Below are 18,403 nucleotides of genomic sequence, written 5' to 3'. Positions count from 1 at the left end.
GATGGTGACCACTGATGGTGACCACTGATGGAGACCACTAATGGTGACCACTGATGGAGATCACTGATGGAGACCACTGATGGTGACCACTGATGGAGACCACTGATGGTGACCACTGATGGTGACCACTGATGGAGACCACTAATGGTGACCACTGATGGAGACCACTGATGGAGACCACTGATGGTGACCACTGATGGAGACCACTGATGGTGACCACTGATGGAGACCACTGCTGGAGACCACTGATGGAGGCCACTGCTGGAGACCACTGCTGGAGACCACTGATGGAGACCACTGATGGTGACCACTGATGGAGACCACTGATGGTGACCACTGATGGAGACCACTGATGGTGACCACTGATGGAGACCACTAATGGAGACCACTGATGGTGACCACTGCTGGAGACCACTGTCACCCATAAGAGTGAGGGAGAAATCCAAAATTCTAAATTGTAACCAGAACAGCAAAAAAAGGGGGAAACTTCCAATGGGCATCACAATAGGGCATCCGGGTGATATGTGGGCAGCTTCCCTATGCCGAGGTAACTCCCAAGGAAACTTTGCAATGAAAACACAAGGAGCAGAAGACTGGAACACCACAACAAAGAGTTGAAACCCAGAAAAAAATGTTATTCCAAATTTGTAATAAACTTGATATCCAATCCAATGCGTTTTGGGGGCCACACTCTGATTTGATCCTCAACAGCAGAGGGGGAAGTATAATTCCTATTTAAGGGCCATGCATGCTGATTGTGTAGCAGCAATGCTGAGGGCAGATTGTCCAACAGTTGTAGTCTCTTGGAAACAGGACATGATTGGGGGGGGGGCACTCACATTGGCAGTTTTTTTTTTTTGACCGGCTTCAGGGGGAAAACAAACATGGCCTACATGTATGCAATTTTTATGAAACAAGAGATTGCATCTACTACTGGGGCCCATTGACTGCATGGGCTGTTCTATGCATAAGGTGATCTAACCCTAACCCAGTGTTCCCTGGTTCCATGAACCATATAGGATGCACTGTTGGAGTTATCTCAGTGCCAGTTGGGCAAAGAGTGGAGGAGTTAAACAGTTAGACCACCACAAAGATTGCCTCTCCTTTCTAACTAGTCCTAGACATGAGCACTTCCCAGGTCTATGGGACGATGGAAGGTAATAGGATGGCAGAAGGGAAGCTCCCATAGGGAGTTTTTAGGTTTCAGGTGGGACCAACATGGCCTACGGATATGCAACGTAACTTTTCTACTGGGGCCCCTTGACTGCGTGGGCTGTTCTATGCAACCCTTCAAGTGTTCCCTGGTTCCATGAACCATATAGGATGCACTGTTGGAGTTATCTCAGTGCCAGTTGGGCAAGCAGTGAAGGAGTTACTTGGTCCATCACCATGTTACAGACAGTTGGAGAATGTCTCTCCTTTCCAACCTGTTGGAATTATCTCAGTGCCAGTTGGGCAAGGAGTGGAGGAGTTAAACAGTTAGACCACCATGAAGATTGCCTCTCCTTTCCAACTAGTCCTAGACATGAGCACTTCCCAGGTCTATGGGACGATGGAAGGTGGCCCCCACACTAGACCCACCCATACCACTTCTAGCACAATTTGGCCACACCCACCATTTGTTCCGCCCAACACTCCACCCCCCCTATAGAGTTCAGCTTTAGCCTCTGAGTAGATGTAATAGAATAAAATGACTTATGAAGCTCCATTGTAGGTTTTTTCGGGAGTAGCCGCTCCAGGTGGGAACCCAAACGAACATCCTCCGCTACAGACAACTCAGGTGCAGGCGATTCACTCAGCAAAGCAGGAACACAAATTGTCTCTGGACAGCCGCACTCTGAACAAATTCTATCCTTTATTAAAAGAAGGACAGCACTACAAGTCACAGCAAAGTGAAATAAAACCCAACTGTTGACGCGTTTCGCACTGAAACTAGTGCTTAGTCATGACTAAGCACTAGTTTCAGTGCGAAACGCGTTAGTGGTTGGGTTTTATTTTACTTTGCTGTGACTTGTAGTGCTGTCCTTCTTTTAATAAAGGATACAATTTGTTCAGAGTGCGGCTGTCCAGTAGGTTTTTTCGTGGCATGGAGGTATAATAGACTCACAATAAAGCAGCTCTGTAAACGCATTTTTTTTCAATGCAACTGAATTTGCCCATGGTTTAGCTTCCTGTAATCTGTACAGCAGAGCTCAGCCTGGCAGAGGGAGAGGCAGGAATGGGAGCAAATCAGGGGTACTGCATGCAAATGGGTTGATATGGAACATGCTGATAGAAGAAGCAGAGTGAGCAGAGGAATAACTTGCAGTCTCCCCCTGCTCTTTTATTGTTCACTCAGCAGGAGGTGGGAATAGGACACCACTTTAGTCTCTATTAGGGTTGTCCCGATACCATTTTTTTAGGACCGAGTACGAGTACCGATACTTTTTTTCATGTACTCGCCGATACCGAATACTGATACTTTTTTTTAAATGTGTCCCCAAATGCAGCCATGTCCCCCACATATTGCAGCCATGTCCCCCACATATTGCAGCCACGTCCCCCCCATATATCCAGCCATGTCCCCCATATATCCAGCCATGTCCCCCCATATATCCAGCCATGTCCCCCACATATCCAGCCATGTCCCCCACATATGCAGCCATGTCCCCCACATATATCCAGCCATGTCCCCCATATATCCAGCCATGTCCCCCCATATATCCAGCCATGTCCCCCCATATATGCAGCCATGTCCCCCACATATATCCAGCCATGTCCCCCACATATATCCAGCAATGTCCCCCCATATATCCAGCCATGTCCCCCACATATATCCAGCCATGTGCCCCACATATATCCAGCCATGTCCCCCACGTATATCCAGCCATGTCCCCCCACATATATCCAGCCATGTCCCCCCACATATATCCAGCCATGTCCCCCACATATATCCAGCCATGTCCCCCACATATATCCAGCCATGTCCCCCACATATATCCAGCCATGTCCCCACATATATCCAGCCATGTCCCCCCACATATTTCAGCCATGTCCCCCCATATATCCAGCCATGTCCCCCACATATGCAGCCATGTCCCCCCATATATCCAGCCATGTCCCCCACATATATCCAGCCATGTCCCCCACATATATCCAGCCATGTCCCCCTATATATCCAGCCATGTCCCCCACATATATCCAGCCATGTCCCCCCACATATATCCAGCCATGTCCCCCCACATATATCCAGCCATGTCCCCCACATATATCCAGACATGTCCCCCCACATATTGCAGCCATGTCCCCCCATATATCCAGCCATGTCCCCCCACATATTGCAGCCATGTCCCCCCATATATCCAGCCATGTCCCCCACATATGCAGCCATGTCCCCACATATATCCAGCCATGTCCCCCACATATATCCAGCCATGTCCCCCACATATATCCAGCCATGTCACCCACATATATCCAGCCATGTCACCCCACATATATCCAGCCATGTCACCCACATATATCCAGCCATGTCCCCCCCACATATATCCAGCCATGTCCCCCCACATATATCCAGCCATGTCCCCCACATATATCCAGCCATGTCCCCCATATATGCAGCCATGTCCCCCATACCTAGATGATGCCGCCGCTGCCGCATTAATTAGCGTGCGGAGAACATTACAGCTTTCGTTTGAATAGCTGTGTTCCCCGCTGCGCCGTGTATAGACACTCCCCCTTGCTCGGGATTGGACAGATCACCCGTCCAATCCCGAGCAAGGGGGAGTGTCTATACGCGGCGCGTCGCGGAACACAGCTATTCAAACGGAAGCTGTAATGTTCCCCGCACGCAGATTAACGCGGCGGCGGGTTTGCGGCGGCGGCGCGTTGTGGCGGCGGGGGGGGGGGGGGACAAGTATTCGGCCAGGCATCGGGGGCATTTGCGGGAGTACAAGTACTCCCGCAAATACTCGGTATCGGTCCCGATACCGATACTGGTATCGGGACAACCCTAGTCTCTATTATTATGTGGTGTCATTCCCCTGGCTATGCTGTGTGGCAGAGCTGTATAAACCTCAAGAATGGATGGACAGCCTTTAACTTGAATGCAACATTGTCCCAGAAGAGGAATCTTCCAGAGCACACAGTCCATGGTGATTTCCAGGGACAATTCTCCTGAACCCCTGGCTGTGGCCCCAGAGCAGGCACTCCGCCGGCACCCTGTATTTGGAAACACCTGGTCTTATCTGGTCCTTTAATGAACAGCTGTGTACGAGCGAGCGCCTAATTACTAGGCAGGTCTGCGGAGAGCTCGGAGACCCTCGTCAGCCCCGGAGACATCCAGAACACACCCTAGAAACAAGCACAGACACACTCAACCGCAATCCCGCGTTCCTCCAGACGGGCGCACCGTGCCGATATAATTACAACACAACAATGTCTCGGGAAAAAAAAAAGGAACGTATGTCTTAAAGGGGAACGGATCGCAAAATACTGAGTCAGGAATGGAAGCTGAACTCCAGGAAAGCTAAAAGTCCTCCCTTGTATTGGGGCCGTGCCCACGCCGCAAGGGTTCAATGCAGTCTAGAGAATGAGAAAACCCGGCTAGACGGATCATGTCTGATAACACGCATCTGTAGGAACAAAAGTTTAACGGGATTCTAAAGGTTGTTTTATTTATTTTTCAAATAACAAATATGTTATACTTTCCTGCAGGGCTGGACTGGGATAAAAATTTGGCCCTGGACTTCATCCAGACCGGCCCACTTTGACAGGTCTCTCCCATGGCGGCCGGACAACGACCCCCCCCCCCCCGGCCACCCAAGCCCTCTCTCCCCCCTTCACTAGCCACTAGCCGTTCTACTTTATTAGAGTAGAACGGCTGGTACTGGTACTCTTATAGGCAGTATCAGTGGGGAAGCTAGACATTATTTCACCCGGGGCAAAGAATCAGTTTGGTGCCCCCCTTATGGGACAAGATTAGGCAGAAGTGAGAAACTCCCAGGCCATAGCTGTTGAGTCAGCTGTCTGTCCCCTCCCCCCTGCTCCTCTGGTCCTCCCCCTGCTTCTTTGTCCCAGGTGAGCGATGTGGGCAGGGAGAGGAGGTGAGAGCTGCGGGAAGGGAGAGACAGAGGAGCGAAGGGGGGGCGGCAGTCCGCTGTCACTGAAGCCAGCCCACTGAGCCATCGGCCCACCAGGAAACTCCCTGTAGTCCCAATGGCCAGTCCATCCCTGCTTTCCTGCTCTGTAATGGTTTTGCACAAAGCAGCCCCGATACTCTTATTCTTGGGTCCCCCACCGGCGCTCCTGGCTCCTCCCCCTTGAATAGTGCCCCCCCCCCACAAGCTCCACATCCATAAGACACATAAAGCCGCAGCTTAGCCCCGCCCCCTCCTCATTGGCTCACTGTCTGTGATTGATAGCAGTGGCTTCCATTGCTGAGTCTCAGCCAATGAGGAGAAAGAGATCCGGGAAAGCTGAGGCTCCAGTGCACATCGCTGGATCAAGAGGGGGCTCAGGTGAGTAGAAGGGGGGCTGTGCGGGGAGCTGCACACAGAAGGTTTTTTACCTTTATGCATAAGGCAGTATGAGTATACAGGATGTAAGGCTGTATGGGTATACAGGATATAAAGCTGGGTATACAGGATATAAGGCTGTATGGGTATACAGAATATAAGGCTGGGTATACAGGATATAAGGCTGGGTATACAGGATATAAGGCTGGGTATACAGGATATAAGGCTGTATGGGGTATACAGGATATAAGGCTGTATGGGTATACAGGATATAAGGCTGTATGGGTATACAGGATATAAGGCTGTACGGGTATACAGGATATAAGGCTGTACGGGTATACAGGATATAAGGCTGTATGGGTATACAGGATATAAGGCTGTATACAGGATATAAGGCTGTATGGGTATACAGGATATAAGGCTGTATACAGGATATAAGGCTGTATGGGTATACAGGATATACGGCTGTATGGGTATACAGGATATAAGGCTGTATGGGTATACAGGATATAAGGCTGTATGGGTATACAGGATATAAGGCTGTATGGGTATACAGGATATAAGGCTGTATGGGTATACAGGATATAAGGCTGTACGGGTATACAGGATATAAGGCTGTATGGGTATACAGGATATAAGGCTGGGTATACAGGATATAAGGCTGGGTATACAGGATATAAGGCTGTATGGGGTATACAGGATATAAGGCTGTATGGGGTATACAGGATATAAGGCTGTATGGGTATACAGGATATAAGGCTGTATGGGTATACAGGATATAAGGCTGTATGGGTATACAGGATATAAGGCTGTACGGGTATACAGGATATAAGGCTGTATGGGTATACAGGATATACGGCTGTATGGGTATACAGGATATAAGGCTGTATGGGTATACAGGATATAAGACTGTATGGGTATACAGGATATAAGGCTGTATGGGTATACAGGATATAAGGCTGTATGGGTATACAGCATATAAGGTTGTACGGGTATACAGGATATAAGGCTGGGTATACAGGACAGGTACACTCTGCCACCCAGGCAGGCACAGTCCTCCACGTGGCACAGTGCAGCTTTGGCCACCACAGATGCTCTTCAGCTCTCAGGCTGCCGCTTGGCAAACTCAATGTCATGTGTCTCGGAGGTTCCTCTGTAATTTTCTGTGTAATTACAAGGCTGTGTATTTTTTTGTGACTTGGCACTGTGTCACCTCCAGGCGCACACCCAGTGACCCCGGAACACAAGAAGACACGGGTCTGCCGGGAACAGAAATGTCACCATTACACGGTACTGGCCAGCAGTAAGAGCATGCAAAGGGGGTTCAGGGTCAAGGAGCCCCCTCCACCTTCAGAATTAAAGTGTGACAAATAAATGAACCCCTTAAGGGCCAGTTCACACCAGACGCAGTTCCGTGCGCTTTTTTTCTGCACAAAATGCAGGCACAGTGTTTTCCATGTATTCCGATGGCTCTAGTTCACACCAAGCAGTCAGTTTCTGCACCGGAAACTGACCGGAAACTGACTGCATGGTGTGAACTAGAGCCATTGGAATACATGGAAAACACTTGAAACCATTGTCATTTATACAGCGATCAGTGCTATAAAAATGCACTGTTACTGTGTAAATTACACTGGCAGGGGAAGGGGTTAAACACTAGTTGGCAAGGAAGGGGTTAAGTGTGTCCTAGGGAGTGATTCTAACTGTGAGGGGGATGGGCTATGAGTGACACGTCACTGATAACTGCTCCCGGTGACAGGGAGCAGTAGATCTCTGTCCTATCACTAGGCAGAACAGGGAAATGCCTTGTTTACATCGGCATCTCCCTGTTCTGCGGCTCCGCGACACGATCGCGGGACACCGGCGGACATCGGGTCCACAAGGTCCCGCGGGCACGGTCACAGAGCTTGCGGCGCGCGCGCACGCCATGCAATTCTGCCGACGTATATGGGCGTTAGTGGTTGGTAAAAACTCAATTAAAACAGCACTAAGCTCCTAAGAGGAAGCTAGCGTTATTTTCCTGGAGGGCTGCAATATAAGCCCTATCCCCGAAAATAAGCCCTAGTTTAAAATGCTTGTAAAATCCTATAATCCCCTCTATTACAGGAGTATATAATGTACAATGTGTGTTTCTGTAATATAATTGCGGGCAAGAGAGCTCCGGCGGGTCACAGAAGCGCACAGCGGCGCTATAAGGAAGGTATTTGGCACAATTATTTTACACAAACACACACATTGTACATTATATATATAATACTGTAATAGGGAGGATTATAGGATTTTACAAGCATTTTAACTCAGTTCACTCTGGGGGATTCCTGACAGGCAGGGAGGGAGAGGAGGAGAGAAGACAGCACATTACATGGTAAGACCTACCCCGAAAATAAGCCCTACTGTGTCTTTTGTTGCCAAAATGATTAAAGGGGTTGTAAAGGTCATTTTTTTCCCCCTAAATATCTTCCTTTACCTTAGTGCCGTCCTCCTTCACTTACCTCATCCTTCCATTTTGCTTTTAAATGTCCTTATTTCTTCTGAGAAATCCTCACTTCCTGTTCTTCTTTCTGTAACTCCACACAGTAATGCAAGGCTTTCTCCCTGGTGTGGAGAAAGCCACTTGAGGGGGGAGGGGGCGAGCAGGAGTGTCAGGATGCCCACTAACACACAGCTCCTTTCTCTATCTGCAAAGTAAAGAGCATCCTGACTCTCCTGTTCGCCCCCTCAGGAGGCTTTCTCCACACCAGGGAGAAAGCCTCCCATTACTGTGTGGAGTTACAGACAGAAGAACAGGAAGTGAGGATTTCTCAGAAGAAATAAGGACATTTAAAAGCAAAATGGAAGGATGAGGTGAGTGAAGGAGGACTGCGCTAAGGTAAAGGAAGCTATTTAGGTAAAAAAAAATCCTTTACAACCCCTTTTAGGCTTATTTTGGGGGGGGGGAAACACGGTCGTACCACTTTAACACCCCCCTCCTCATGCATAATTGGCTGCAGAAGCGGCTGTGGGGTAGTCTGGGAGAGCAGGTCCAGTGCGTGACCAGAGCTGGCTGCCTGCACCAGGAAAAGAAAACCAAGATGGCGGCACGGGACCGATGTGGGGCACACTAATAGCAGATCGCAGCAGGATGCTGGTTTCGCTGGGCGGGGGAAAATGTCCTTTGAAGAGCCCTACAGGTAAGTGTAAAAAAATTAAATGTGGGGTGGGGGGAGTTGAGCGCCGCTTTAAGCAAAACTGGCGCTTCACTTTAACCAGTTGAGGACCGCCTAACGCGGATATACGTCGGCAGAATGGCACGACTGGGCACAAGCACGTACAGGTACGTCGCCTTTAAGAGCCCAGCCATGGGTCGCGCACTCGCGCCGCCGGGAAGCAACCCGGGTCTGAAGCTCCGTGACCGCGCCGCGGGACCCGCGATCGGTCACAGGAGCTGAAGAACGGGGAGAGGTGAGTGTAAACACAACTTCCCCGTTCTTCTGTGTGGCAATGTCAGTGATCGTCTGTTCCCTGATATAGGGAACGACGATCACTGACGTCACACGTCCAGCCCCGCCCCCTTACAGTTAGAAACACATATGAGGTCACACTTAACCCTTTAACGCCCCCTAGTGGTTAACTCCTAAACTGCAATTGTCATTTTCACAGTAATCAGTGCATTTTTATAGCACTTTTCGCTGTGAAAATGACAATGGTCCCAAAAATGTGTCAAAATTGTCCGAAGTGTCCGCCATAATGTCGCAGTCACAAAAAAAATCGCTGATCGCCGCCATTAGTAGTAAAAAAAAAAATATATAAATAAAAATGCAATAAAACTATCCCCTATTTTGTAAACGCTCTAAATTTTGCGCAAACCAATCGATAAACGCTTATTGCGATTTTTTTACCAAAAATAGGTAGAAGAATACGTATCGGTCTAAACTGAGGGGAAAAAAAGTTTTTTTATATCTTTTTTGGGGATATTTATTATAGTAAAAAGTAAAAAATATTGCATTTTTTTCAAAATTGTCGCTCTATTTTTGTTTATAGCGCAAAAAAATAAAAACCGCAGAGGTGATCAAATACCACCAAAAGAAAGCTCTATTTGTGGGGGAAAAAAGGACGTCAATGTAGTTTGGGAGCCACGTCGCACGACCGCGCAATTGTCAGTTAAAGCGACGCAGTGCTGAATCGCAAAAACTGCCCAGGTCCTTTACCTGCATAATGGTCCGGGTCTTAAGTGGTTAAATAAGCCGTGTCGTTTTTGTACGTTTTTTCTTTTTATGGCGGTGGAACGCGCTTAGTCTGCTAATGGATGGAATGCCGTGAGTGATATTCCCTTCTTACAATGAAAACAAAGCCGGCTTCAGTCAAAGTGTCTCCATGAAAGGTGATTTGTCTCCCCGCCACACCCAATCCTGCGTTAGATCAGATTGCCGTCTACAGAACTGCGGGGGAAAAACCGCCATGTTACATCTCGCTGGAGATATTTACTGCTTAGAAAGGAAATTTGAATAGGGGGGTATGAGGTGTGGCGTTAACCACTTGAGCTCCGGAAGGTTTTACCCCCCTTTATGACCAGGGTATTTATTGCTATTCAGCACTGCGCTACTTTAACTGGCAATTGCAGCTATAGACCAGCCTTCCTCAGCCTTCCTACCCCAGAAAATAATGTTCAGGCCTCCACCTTTCCGTGCCCCCCCTCGTCTCCACCTCCCCTGGTCTCAGCATTCAGCAGACCCCGGCCCTCCTCTGGTCCTCCTCTGGTCCTCCTCCGGACTCTGCACTTTCTGCTTCCCAGCTCCGCCCCCAGCAGCCCGAGGTAAAGGGGGTGCACTCTGATGTAAGGGTCTCTTGACTTCTGATGGTGGGGGGGTGTCTCTTAACACAGGGCTCGACAAATCCCGGGCGCCAGGTCGCCATGGCGACTAGAAATAGGGTCCTGGCGACCTGGCTTGGAAGGGGGGGCAAAAAAAAAAAAAACATTTTTTTTTTTGTGAGCTGGCACCATCTGGTGGTGAGCCGTTGGTATTACAAGTTAAGCATTACAAGTTAAACAGCAATTCTAATGTTATTTTTCACATTTTTCACTGCCATCTTCTTCCCTCTAATTAGAACCCCCAAACATTATATATATTTTTTATCCTAACACCCTAGATAATAAAATGGCGATCGTTGCAATACTTTCTGCCACGCCGTATTTGCGCAGCGGTCTTACAAGCGCACTTTTTTGGGAAAAAATTACACTTTTTTAAATTAAAAAATAAAACAACAGTAAAGTTATCCCCATTTTTTTTAATATTATGAAAGATAATGTTACGCCGAGTAAATTCATAACCAACATGTCACGCTTCAAAATTGCGTCCGCTCGTGGAATGGCGTCAAACTTTTACCCTTTAAAATCTCCATAGGCGACGTTTAAAAAACTCTACAGGTTGCATGTACGTGTTGGCTTCTGCGCGCAAGCTCGTCGGGACGGGGCGCGTTTTCTGGCTCCTAACTTTTTTAGCTGGCTCCGAGATTCCAAGCAAATTTGTCAAATCCTGTCTTAACATCTAATGTAAGGGTCTCTTGACTTCTGATGGTGGGGGGGGGGGGGGGGGGTCTGTTGACATCTAATGTAAGGGTCTCTTGACTTCTGATGGTGGGGGGGGGGGTCTGTTGACATCTAATGTAAGGGTGGGGGGGGGTGCTCTGGACACCTAGTCTTACAGATACAACCACCCTCTTTGATGGCAACCATAATGCTGATGCGCCCCGCGATGAGATTGCGACTGACACCCCCTGTCATAGACGTTCACCCAAGACAACGTACTTCCTTACCTTGAGGGGGGAGGTCAAAGCGTATGTGTCGATCGAAGTGCATGGCGCTGTGGAACTTGATGTCACATGTCTCGCACAGGTTCAAAGGGTTTTTTTGGTTCATTTGTTGGCAATCAGCGTGGTGACATACCTGGGAGACAAGAAAATATCACATTAAAGACAAGTAATCCCTATAGTGCTTATATACACAGGGGCAGCATGGTGGCGTAGTAGTTAGTACTTCAACAACAGATCCCTCCCAGCAACGGATCCCTCCCACCAACAATAGATCTCTCCCGCCAACAATAGATCTCTCCCACCAACAATAGATTCCTCCCAGAAACAACGGATCCCTCCCACCAACAATAGATCTCTCCCGCCAACAATAGATCTCTCCCACCAACAATAGATTCCTCCCAGAAACAACGGATCCCTCCCACCAACAACAGATCCCTCCCACCAACAATAGATCTATCCCACAAACAATAGATCTATCCCACAAACAATAGATCCCTCCCAGCAACAGATCCCTCCCACCAACAATAGATCTCTCCCACCAACAACAGATCCCTCCCAGCAACAATAGATCCCTCCCACCAACAACAGATCCCTCCCACCAACAACAGATCCCTACCACCAACAATAGATCCCTCCCACCAACAATAGATCTCTCCCACCAACAATAGATTCCTCCCAGAAACAACGGATCCCTCCCACCAACAACAGATCCCTCCCAGAAACAACAGATCCCTCCCAGAAACAACAGAACCCTCCCACAAACAATAGATCCCTCCCAGCAACAACAGATCCCTCCCAGCAACAATAGATTCCTCCCAGTAACAACAGATCCCTCCAACCAATAATAGATCCCTCCCAGCAACAACAGATCCCTCCCAGCAACAATAGACCCCCCAGGCAACCATAGCCCCCCGGCAACCATAGAACCTCCAGCAACAATAGATTTCACCCAGAAAATAAAAGATACATCCCAGAAACAATAGATCCTTCCCAGCAACAATATATCCCTCCCGCCAACAATAAATCCTTCCCAGCAACAACAGATCCCTTCCACCAACAATAGATCACTCCCAGCAACAATAGATCACTCCCACCAACAATAGATCCCCCCAGCAACAACAGATCCCTCCCACCAACAATAGATCACTCCCAGCAGCAATAGATCACTCCCACCAACAATAGATCCCTCCCAGCAACAACAGATCCCTCCCACCAACAATAGATCACTCCCAGCAACAATAGATCACTCCCACCAACAATAGATCCCTCCCAGCAACAACAGATCCCTCCCACCAACAATAGATCACTCCCAGCAACAATAGATCACTCCCACCAACAACAGATCCCTCCCACCAACAATAGATCACTCCCAGCAGCAATAGATCACTCCCACCAACAATAGATCCCTCCCAGCAACAACAGATCCCTCCCACCAACAATAGATCACTCCCAGCAACAATAGATCACTCCCACCAACAATAGATCCCTCCCAGCAACAACAGATCCCTCCCACCAATAGACCCCCCCAGGCAACAATAGACCCCCCCCAGCAACAATAGATTTTACCCAGCAAAAAATGATCTCTCCCAGAAACAATAGATCCCTCCCAGAAACAATAGAGACAGTGTAGAAAAGCACTGAACAAACATCGACAATAACAACCATTTTTGAAACATTTTGGTAAAATAAAGAAGCTGCGTTAGAAGATGTAATAAAATGTGTTACAATGTTATTTCAATAAATATGTTCAGAGATCACAGCGGAGAAGGTCTCTATGTGATAAGATTTCCTTTCATCTCGCCGGTGATCCTCGGGGGGAGTCGGGAGAAATTCGGAACATTCTCAATCCTCTGCCAGTTTATACTTTGCTACACCCAGAGAGTGCCTGAGCTCCGGGGGCAGCGCTCGGGATGGGCACCGCGGTGTCGTCTTCATTAAAGTCTGAAGATTAAAGCGGGTCCAATCCTAATGATCCTGCTAAAAATCCAGCGTGCTGAAAATTTCTGAACTTAAAGCGGAGCTCCACCCAAAAATGGAACTCCCGCTTTTCGGAATCCTCCCCCCTCCGGTGTCACATTTGGCCCCTTTCAGGGGGAGGGGGGGAGCAGATGCCTGTGTAATACAGGTGTTTGCTCCCACTTCTGGGCATATAGCTGAGCCGCCCGCGGGTATCTACGCCACTTCCGGCACCACTTCCGCAAGGCTTCACTTCCTCATTCCTTTACCGAAGGGCAGCACCCGAGAGATGAGGACAGATCGGCTTCGGGTGCCGACATCGTGGGCACAGCACAGCGGGTGTACAGACCCAGGAACTCAGCACAGGGGTGGTGGGAACCCCTCATAATGGGCACAGCGGGTGTACAGACCCGGGAACTCAGCACAGGGATGGTGGGAACCCCTCATAATGGGCACAGCGGGTGTACAGACCCGGGAACTCAGCACAGGGATGGTGGGAACCCCTCATAATGGGCACAGCGGGTGTACAGACCTGGGAACTCAGCACAGGGATGGTGGGAACCCCTCATAATGGGCACAGCGGGTGTACAGACCCGGGAACTCAGCACAGGGATGGTGGGAACCTCTCATAATGGGCACAGCGGGTGTACAGACCCGGGAACTCAGCACAGGGATGGTGGGAACCCCTCATAATGGGCACAGCGGGTGTACAGACCCAGGAACTCAGCACAGGGATGGTGGGAACCTCTCATAATGGGCACAGCGGGTGTACAGACCCGGGAACTCAGCACAGGGATGGTGGGAACCTCTCATAATGGGCACATCGAGTGTACAGACCCGGGAACTCAGCACAGGGATGGTGGGAACTCCTCATAATGGGCACAGCGGGTGTACAGACCCAGAAACTCAGCACAGGGATGGTGGGAACCCCTCATAATGGGCACAGCGGGTGTACAGACCCGGGAACTCAGCACAGGGATGGTGGGAACCCCTCATAATGGGCACAGCGGGTGTACAGACCCAGAAACTCAGCACAGGGATGGTGGGAACCCCTCATAATGGGCACAGCGGGTGTACAGACCCGGGAACTCAGCACAGGGATGGTGGGAACCTCTCATAATGGGCACAGCGGGTGTACAGACCCGGGAACTCAGCACAGGGATGGTGGGAACCCCTCATAATGGGCACAGCGGGTGTACAGACCCAGGAACTCAGCACAGGGATGGTGGGAACCTCTCATAATGGGCACAGCGGGTGTACAGACCCGGGAACTCAGCACAGGGATGGTGGGAACCTCTCATAATGGGCACATCGAGTGTACAGACCCGGGAACTCAGCACAGGGATGGTGGGAACTCCTCATAATGGGCACAGCGGGTGTACAGACCCGGGAATGGTCTAAAGTGTGTTGTCATCTGACGTCACTCAACCAGTCCTGGCTCTGCAGGATGGGTATAGGGCCTGCAGGAGGGCTTAATATAATCTGGAAGCCTCATTTAATAAGAAGGTGGGGCCCCAGATACCCCCCCCCCCAAATATGAATGAGTTGTCTCAAACAATGTCAGGTGTACAGATTCGGGAACTAAAGCACAGGGGTGGTCTGAAGTCAGCTGTCGGCCATTGTCACTCAGCTGGCCAAGGCTCTGCAGGGATCCCACGTGCCACTGAGAGCCTGAGCTAGCCGCTCCCACCACTTCCAGAGCCTGTCACTACGGTGTGCACTATGGTGAGCACTATGGTGTGCACTACAGCGAGCACTACAGTGTGCACTACGGTGGGCACTATGGTGTGCACTATGGTGAGCACTACGGCGAGCACTACGGTGTGCACTATGGTGAGCACTACGGTGTGCACTATGGTGAGCACTACAGTGTGTGCACTATGGTGAGCACTACGGTGTGCACTATGGTGAGCACTACGGTGTGCACTATGGTGAGCACTACAGTGTGTGCACTATGGTGAGCACTATGGTGAGCACTACGGAAGAAGGGAGTCACTGCTCCAGGTGGGTCTTGTGAGCAATTAAGGAACCTCTCAGGAAACCAAGGTGCTGGCAATGCACAAGGCAAATGTAGAGAATTGGGAGAAGATGGACAGCCGCACTCCAAAAGAACTTCAGAAAGTTGTCTTTATTCGATAAAAGTAGGCATACAAAACAAAACACAGCCACAGAAGGGGACAGGGGTGAGCACTATGGTGTGCACTATGGTAAGCACTACAGTGTGCACTACAATGAGCACTACGGTGTGCGCTATGTTGAGCACTACGGTGAGCACTACGGTGTGGACTACAGTGTGCACTATGGTTAGCACTACAGTGTGCACTACGGTGAGCACTATGGTGAGCACTACAGTGAGCACTACGGTGAGCACTACGGTGAGCACTATGGTGAGCACTACGGTGAGCACTATGGTGAGCACTATGGTGTGCACTACGGTGTGCACTACGGTGAGCACTACGGTGAGCACTACGGTGTGCGCTATGTTGAGCACTACGGTGAGCACTATGGTGAGCACTACAGTGTGCACTATGGTGAGCACTACGGTGAGCACTATGGTGTGCACTACGGTGAGCACTACGGTGAGCACTACGGTGAGCACTATGGTGAGCACTACGGTGTGCACTATGGTGAGCACTACGGTGAGCACTATGGTGTGCACTACGGTGAGCACTATGATGAGCACTACGGTGAGCACTACGGTGTGCACTACGATGTGCACTACGGTGTGCACTATGGTGAGCACTACGGTGAGCGCTGGAGAGACAGAGCACATAGAGCTGAAGACCGAGAACCAAACGATCAGCGTTTTTTTATTGCTCAGTTCTCGGTCTTCAGACGGTGGGGGGACAGGTATAACATCGGATCGATGCTGCATCCACCTAGGTGATTATGGATGTTTGATAATTTTAAATCCCGAAACTTCTCTTTTTATATCATCATCTGACAACTTTTTTCTTGTAGAGTAAGGCCCCTTTCACACTAGTGCGACTTCAAAGTCACGTGATTGTACCGTGATTTTGCCGGCATTCGCGGCCGCGATTTCAGGGAACGCCTGTGTAAGTGCCATCAAAATCGGACCACAGTAGTGCAGGGACTACTTTGAAGTCGTACTAATATGAATGGCTGTCATTGGAAATCATGGGAACCGACGTGTCATGCTACTTTGCCATCACAAAGCGTGGGACAGGTCGTATAAGAAGTGTGAAAGGGGCCTAAATCTGGAATTTGTAAGTGATGAAACTTTTCGCAGGCGCAGAATCATCTGAATAACGGTTGTGTAGAAATATAAAGGTCACCGATGACACTTGATGAGGCTCACGGTGAAAGCGTTTCATGTTGTGAAAGGTCAGACATGGGAGGAGATGAGTCTGAGGCCCGCAGGGGAGAAGAGCCTCATGTGGACAACTCTCTTTAGATTTCATTCTAATTTGTTATCATAACCAGGGCCGCCATCAGGGGGGTACAGGCAGTACACCTGTAAGGGGTCCAGAGGTTCCCAGGGGCCCGGAGGCCCACAGGGCCCCAGGTGGCAACCCCCCTTTTTTTATATATTTTTTTTGTATAATTTTTTTATATATATATATATATATACATATATATATATATATATATATATTTATTATTATTATTTATTATTATTATTAAAGGGCCCAGAGGTCCCCAGGGCCCCGGATGGCAACCCCCCCTTTTTTTTATAAAAAATAAAAAATATATTTATTTTATTTCTTTTTATATATATATATATATATATATATATATATATATATATATATTTTTTTTTTTTTTTTTTATTAAAGGGCTCAGAGGTTTTTATTTTTGTTTATATATATATATATATATATATATATATATATATATATATATTTTTTTTTATTATTATTAAAGTGCCCAGAGGTCCCCAGGGCCCTGGATGGCAACCCCCCTTTTTTTTTATAACTGTTTATTTTATTTTTCTTATATTTATTTTTTTATTAAAGGGCCCAGAGGTCCCGGATGGCAACCCCCCTTTTTTTTATATTCTTTTTATAAAAAAAATAAATGCATTTGTGTATATATATATATATATATATATATATATATATATATTTTTTTTATTATTAAAGGGCCCAGAGGTCCCCAGGGCCCTGGATGGCAACCCCCCTTTTTTTTTTTTTTTTATAAATGTTTATTTTTTTTTTCTTACATTTTTTTTTTTCATTAAAGGGCCCAGAGCGCCCCAGATGGCAACCCCCCCTTTTTAAAAAAAAAATATATATATATATTTTATATTTCTTTTTTCTCTTTTTATTAAAGGGCCCAGAGGTCTACAACCCTTTTTTTATATATATTTTTCATTATTTCTTCTTTTTTTTGTAAAGGGCACCCCCCCCCCCCCCCCCTGCGCTTCTCAATTTCAGGCAGCAGCAGCAGCACCCAACCCCCCCCCCCCCCCCCGGTTCTCTGCTCCAGGAGGGCCCATGCCTGAAGCTGTGTAAGGGGCCCCATAATTCCTGATTTATAACGCAGGAGCGCTAAAATACGTCTTTTGTATCACTTCAATGTTTCTTAGAAGTACAGTGACCTTAAGTGGCCGTTCACACTACCGCGACTTGGGATGCGACTCGTGACGCCCCAAGTCGCAGGACATGAGAAATTCCATTGAAGTGAATGGAGCCGTCTTAATGTACACTACTGGAGTCGCTCCGACTTCAGAAAAGCTTCCTGTACTACTTCAAGGCGACTTCTAGGCGACTTGTACCCATAGATTTCAATGGAAGTCGCCTCCAAAGTCAGATCTCCGTCTTAACTGAAGCAACTTTACAGGAAGAGAAAATAGTTTTCTCAGGCAAACCCCCCCCTCCCTCCCACAGAGCTGATTATTCTTTGATTGGCCACTGGCAAAGTCGCCTGTCCTGGAGGCGACTTGAAGTTGCGTTGTAAGCCGATCCAAGTCGCGCTGAAGTCATTTCGCAGTAGGTGCTGGAAGTCGTGTTGCCCCTGCGTGAATTAAGTGTGCGCACACCCACAATTGGTTTCTCACTATTTGGTTACCCCACTTTCCAGAGAGGTGGCAATAAGCCATAGCGATCGCATAATTACAATTTAAGCAAAACAGCCATGAATTGCTTCCATCCATAACTGTTTTGCTTACTGTGATTGGCCCACATCTATCACATGGTACCTTT

General features: G+C 48.4%; 1 protein-coding gene across 2 annotated transcripts in view; it reads right to left on the bottom strand.

Moving 5' to 3' along the window:
• Positions 1-18,403, bottom strand: part of PLEKHG5 (pleckstrin homology and RhoGEF domain containing G5) — a 207,937-nt gene that overhangs the window by 123,894 nt on the left and 65,640 nt on the right. For both annotated transcript variants that reach the window (XM_040326507.1, XM_040326508.1), the window contains exon 2: positions 11,286-11,415. In XM_040326507.1, coding sequence (XP_040182441.1) covers positions 11,286-11,388 — 103 coding nt within the window. In that variant the 5' untranslated portion in view covers positions 11,389-11,415. The remainder of the gene's footprint in view (positions 1-11,285; positions 11,416-18,403) is intronic.

The sequence above is a fragment of the Rana temporaria genome, chromosome 10 (assembly GCF_905171775.1).
Source record: "Rana temporaria chromosome 10, aRanTem1.1, whole genome shotgun sequence".
NCBI lineage: Eukaryota > Metazoa > Chordata > Amphibia > Anura > Ranidae > Rana > Rana temporaria.
Note: the sequence above shows the minus strand (reverse complement) of the source record. Positions and strands in the feature narration are given on the sequence as shown.